General features: G+C 27.8%; 1 protein-coding gene across 1 annotated transcript; it reads right to left on the reverse strand.

Moving 5' to 3' along the window:
• Nucleotides 1–917: 917 nt before the first annotated feature.
• On the reverse strand, nt 918–4,000 carry LOC101490167 (allene oxide synthase 3-like). Its single transcript, XM_004498125.4, has 2 exons — nt 3,178–4,000; nt 918–1,718 (listed from the first exon to the last, which is right to left on the reverse strand). The coding sequence occupies exons 1-2, from the start codon at nt 3,915–3,917 to the stop codon at nt 1,001–1,003; spliced, it is 1,458 nt and encodes a 485-aa protein (XP_004498182.1). The 5' UTR covers nt 3,918–4,000; the 3' UTR covers nt 918–1,000.
• Between the last annotated feature and the right edge of the window lie 1,712 nt (nt 4,001–5,712).

Raw genomic sequence — 5,712 nt, forward strand, 5'->3', positions numbered from 1 at the left:
TATTTCATATATTATATGGAATGCATGTTTCACGAGGAGTGGATTATAAATACTGAAATGCACATCACACCTTAGTTTAATTAGATTAAATGGAGTGCGTTTCAGAGTTTATAAATAAAGTTGGAAGATTGAGTGGTTAGAATAAGCGTTTCTTTTTATTTAATAATTGAGTGTTTAACGAGTTTTTCTTAGTTAAGGTTAAATCTATTTGTGAGTAATTGAGTTTTTGTTTAAAAGAGTTATAATCTAATTTTATTTCTCTCTCCCTTAAACTTTGTCATTAATCATAGTTTTAAGGCTAAAATAAAAATAGGGATTGGAGGAGTGGATTAAAACAATTGTTTCAAGACAAAAAATTATTTATTGATGTGATCATTTTGCTTAATTGAAGAGCGAGAATGCATAGATAGTAATTTTGTATCACAATAATATTTTAGTTCAATTTTCGTAATTTACTTTTACGACAAGCAAACTAAATTGGACTTATATGAAGAGACAACGTGAAGGTGGAATTGGGGTAGATGGAGTTTACAATAAAGAGCTTAGTCTATTTTGGTTTTATCATTGTATTTGATTTTACCTCTTACTTCAATTATTGTGTTAAAAAATATTGCAAAAAGAGTTTTCTCAAAATGCATAATTTGATATTGAAAGAAAGAGTTTACCTCTATCTTTTTAATACTTCATCATTTTGTCTACCACTATGAACATCTTTCTATTCTATTTATTCAATTAATGTTTTGAAAGAAAGGGAAAATGAATGTAAATTAAAATTAGAAAAATAAATAGTTGAAATGAACATGTTACTCCTTTATGTTTTTTTCCAACAATGGGGAATCAATTTCCATAACACAACACTTAAACTTACACTCAATCAATGCGTCAACATTTTAAAAAGATAAACATAAACAACAAACTTAACATCAAAATAAAGATAAATAACTAACATTTTAAAAAGATTACAAACACACTAAATACAATTTAAGAAAAAAAATAAAAATCAGACACTAGAAGCCTTGGTGAGGGAAGTAATAGAAACAGAAGCACCAAAAGCAACATTCTTAGTTTCAACAACAAAAGTATCATAACGCAAGAAAAACTCAACCAAAAAAAGTCTACACAAAAGCACAACAAGATTCTTCCCAGGACATTGTTTATTATCAACAGAAGACTCATCTGTTTCTTTACCATTTGACCATAAAACATACTTCAACAACTTCTCACCCTCCCCAACAAACCTCTTAGGCAAAAAAACCTCAGCATCATCGAAAATCATAGGATCCTTAGTAGCAAAAGGTTGGTACCCAAATATCATTTCACCCTTTTTAATTTCAAAAGATGCATCATGACTCTTCACAATCAAATCCTCCCTTGCTTTTCCATATTGATAAGGCACAACAGGTTCAATCCTCAGTACTTCATAAACAACTGATTTTGTCAACGACATGTTTTCCAACGACTCAATTGTTACTCCACCATGTTTCTTCACTACACTTCTTATCTCATTAGCGAGTTCTTTGTGTAATTCTTCGCCTGACAAACCAATCCATTTGAACAGTATTGGAAATTGATTCTTTAATCCTCCGTATGCGTTGAATCCTGCTGTGAAAACTAGATTGTGACAAGCTTCGTTTCTGTTCAATCCAGCTTTCTCAGCTTCCTTTAAAATTGTTGTTGCTGAACTAGAAAATGCCTCGTACAACTTTTTGTAAGAGGACCTGTCCAATCATTTCTCTATCTTATCATAAGAATTAAGATTAAAACAAAAAATTATGTGATTTTTTTAAAATTATATATATATATATGTATATATTTTTTTTTTCAAATTTAAATTCAAGATCTGATTCTTAATACTACTTAATCGATTTTAAATTGATAATTAATAAGAACAGTTTATTTTATCGTTTAATCACATAACTATAATTCACATTATAAAAATATGTAAATTAACGTATTTAGAAATAATATTTTTCCCGAAAAAGAACAATTTTTCTAACACGGAAAAAGATGACGGTTGGCTTTTCATTTAAAAGTACATGTACTTTATGAAAAACCATAATCTTTTCTGTATCATAAAGCCTTACGGAAAATCACAAAACAGTACTACAACTACCTTTGTCCTCGTCTTTATTTGTTGTCTACGTCAAATATGGAAAAGGATAATTGATGTTTTTAGTTAAAATTAATATTCTAACATATTAAATGTTTTTATAATTATTATTTAATTAAATCGTATAAATTTAAAAAGTTTGATAAAAATATTATATTTAAATATATTATCCATGATATATTTTTATAAGTTTATTCTTCACAATGATTAATTTATTTTTTATCAGAATATTTATTGTTTACGGTAAAAAGACAGGTAGTATAATTAAAACGCTTTAGTGAAAAGATTATTTACTCAGTTGAAAAATTAAGTATTTAGAGAAAATCAAGTCAAAAGAAACAAATTATTTTTCTTAAAAATGGTATATTTTGCAAAATCATGGTTGCAAAATCACTTAGTATGTTTTTCTTCTGCTGTATTAAAATTGATTTTAATTAAAAATAAATTAAATTTAAAGTGATTTATGTTTAAATATATTAATATAAAAATAAATTGAACAATATATTTTAATATAAAAATTACGTCAAATTCAAAAACTAAAAATCAATTTTATTTGATAACATCAAAATATATCAAAATCAATTTCATATCTCTAAAATTAGTTTTGATCTATTTAGAAACATAAGACTAATTTAATTTTTCATCAAACGAAAAGAATGGTTCTATTCTCGATTTGATCAAGACATTGTCTTAGTCTTTTATTAGATCAAATATGACCAATTTTTCTTATGATATTCATCATTGGATTTCAAATCTACGGATTTGTTTAAGATGTAGCATTAGATAATTTAATATATCTTTTGATTCTTTTGGTTGTTTTTTGTGAGACCACAGAGTGAGTGTCTCTTGTGGTGGACTTTAATTGGATTTCTTTGATGTTCATGGCACATGATGTGTAAGGAATAATTGTTAATAATATTCTTGTTTCATTGGTTCAAAAACAAAATAGTTTTAATTCCCGATTCAAAATAAATTTTACTTGATCGCACTAAAATACGTTAAAATCAATTTGAAATCTTCAAAATTGGTTTTAGTTAATCCAAAAGCAAATATGCTAAAAATCTGACCTTGCCAAACAGGCCGGAAAGGGAACAGTACGGAGCAAGAGATCTTCAAGGTAGCTGAAAATCTTAGGAGGACCTAAAGTTGCAAGTGGAGCAAGTTGAAATAGTAGCCACGTGTCAAACATCTTAGGACCCTCCGAACCAACTTTAGTGTCCAAAGGATCCTTATTATCACAAAACAACCGAAACATGAAATTAAACGAAGCCACACTCACAATAGAGTTAAAATCAGCTTTTCCACTTTTCCCACTAAGCCCATCTTCAATCTCACTAAAAACATCGGAAAGTATACTCCTAAAAAGAGGGACAAAAGTGTCTTTTCTCAATAAAAGAGCATTAATAAAGAAATTTTTAATAACAGCGTGGTTTGGTTCGGTTGTATCAAGGTAAGCACACACACGGTGTCCGCCCGTGAATTTTGTCGACGGCATGAAAGTGCCGTCGAGAACGTTGTATTTTTCGACTTTTTTATTGTCGAAGAGAATTGGGAAAGAAGATGCGTCTAAGAGTGCTATCACTCTTGGGTTGGAGGAAATGAATGGACCCGGTGGCATGTTGGTTTTGAAGATTGTTGAATTGTATTTTTTGATTCTTGTTGAGAAGAATTTGTCTCTACCTTGGTTGTAGAAATAGTCGTGGCGATCGAAGATCGGACCGATGAAGGGGAGGCCGTAGGTGCCGGGGATTGGTTTTAGTGGGAGTTGTTCATTGATGGTGGTGGAAGATGGTTGTGAAGATGCCATGGTTGAATCAATTTTTGGTATGATTTGGTTTGGTTATGGTACAAAGTTGTTTTGTTTATATAGAGCGGTGGGAGTTGTCATTTGTGTACATTTTCAGATTAAGGATGAAAACAAAATTCACACTTATGAATATAATTTAAAATAGAACTTTATTGTAAATGCTCTAACTCTTGATATAGTATTTATGTGAAGGATCATGCTAAAGATATCAAAAGTAAAAAAAAGATATTAAAAAAATTTGATGTTTGAATTTTTAAAGAAATAAAAATACAAATTTTAAAATAAAATTTCTACATTTCAATTATTAATATCTGCCCTTAAGTTACATGTTAAAATTTAAACCAACTCATGCATATCATTTTCCACAACTTTATATAGATGGCAAAAATTAACAGCTATTAAATGTATGCAAAAATTGATAAATGTAATTAAAATTTAAACCAACTCATGCATATCATTTTCCACACATGTATATCATTTTCCACAACTTTATATAGATGGCAAAAATTAATTACATTTATCAATTTTTGCATACATTTAATAGCTGTTTTGAGAATTCAGATTTGTTATATCTATATCTATATCATTTTATCAAAATCAAATCGTCCAAATTTTAAAATCATATTATAACTAATTTTAAATTTAAACCATTATCTCAATGAATGTTTAAGATGCATATGCACCACAGTCATTTAAGGCTCAGTGCAATTAATCTGGGTCTCTATTTTGGAATGGTTGACCCAAATTATAGACCAATTGATTAAAGTTGGCTGGTCTTGATTTTAAACTTTTTAAATTGTGTCTTTTTTTTACAGGTAATAATGGATGGATTTTTGATGAGATTAATTGAATTATCGGTCATCAATCATTTAAAAAAGATTTACATATGACATCAGTTAACTTACAACTTGTGAAATTCAATATTTATCTTTTCAACACTAAATAATGTCCTTCTCCAAAAGGTAATAATGGATGGGCTTTTGATAAGATTAATTAGATTATCGGTCATCAATCATTTATAAAAGATTTACATATGACATCAGTTGAAATTTAACTTATAATTTGTCGAATTTAATATTTATCTTTTCAACACTAAATTAAACTATTAGAGTTTGAATTACCAATTGTTTTCAAATATGTTTAACTTGATATTTTTAATATTTTTTTAGTGAACTTTAATTTATTCATACTAAGTTTTTTTTGTGATGAGACCAAGACTCTACACTCCCCTATACTAAGTTTGATCATATACTTAAATAGATACTCTCTTTTGTTACTACTACATGTCCCTATGTTAATAATTGTTACTAAACTCCGCCAATTTTCCAATAAGTTAAATATTAATAATCAAAATGGTCTTTGACTTTGTAGAGTTCTATCTATTTGGTCTTTGAGGATATTAATTTTTCAATTTAATTTATGAATCTCTAAAATGTTTCTCTGATTTATCCTTCTATAAATATTATTTATCAAATATCATGGAAAATAATGATATCTATGTTAAATGTACAATTAAAGAGAAAAATAATAAAAAATATATTGAAAGTGTAAAATAAAGAGGACAACTATGTGTCATAACTTCTGTTTGTTTATTATTCTCTTTATTGACATTTTATCTTATTCTCTACAATATTATGTATTGTGAAGACCAATAGTCTTTCCTCATTATGCACTTTGAAGTGGTGGATATGTACATGTTGACTGTTCATCTTTCATTCTTTTTTTTGTAATTTTTTTTTTAAATAGCAATGATAATAGTTTAAATTAAAATTGATTGGATTGGTGGAGGGAAGTG

The sequence above is a fragment of the Cicer arietinum genome, chromosome 4 (genome assembly GCF_000331145.2).
Source record: "Cicer arietinum cultivar CDC Frontier isolate Library 1 chromosome 4, Cicar.CDCFrontier_v2.0, whole genome shotgun sequence".
NCBI lineage: Eukaryota > Viridiplantae > Streptophyta > Magnoliopsida > Fabales > Fabaceae > Cicer > Cicer arietinum.

What these genes read in the sequence shown, in the direction of transcription:
- LOC101490167 (XM_004498125.4), bottom strand. Translation starts at nt 3,917, where the DNA reads ATGGCATCTTCACAACCATCTTCCACCACCATCAATGAACAACTCCCA. An exon ending in TTTCCGGCCTGTTTGGCAAG is followed by an intron (nt 1,719 to 3,177) that starts GTCAGATTTTTA and finishes ATGATTGGACAG; the next exon opens with GTCCTCTTACAAAAAGTTGT.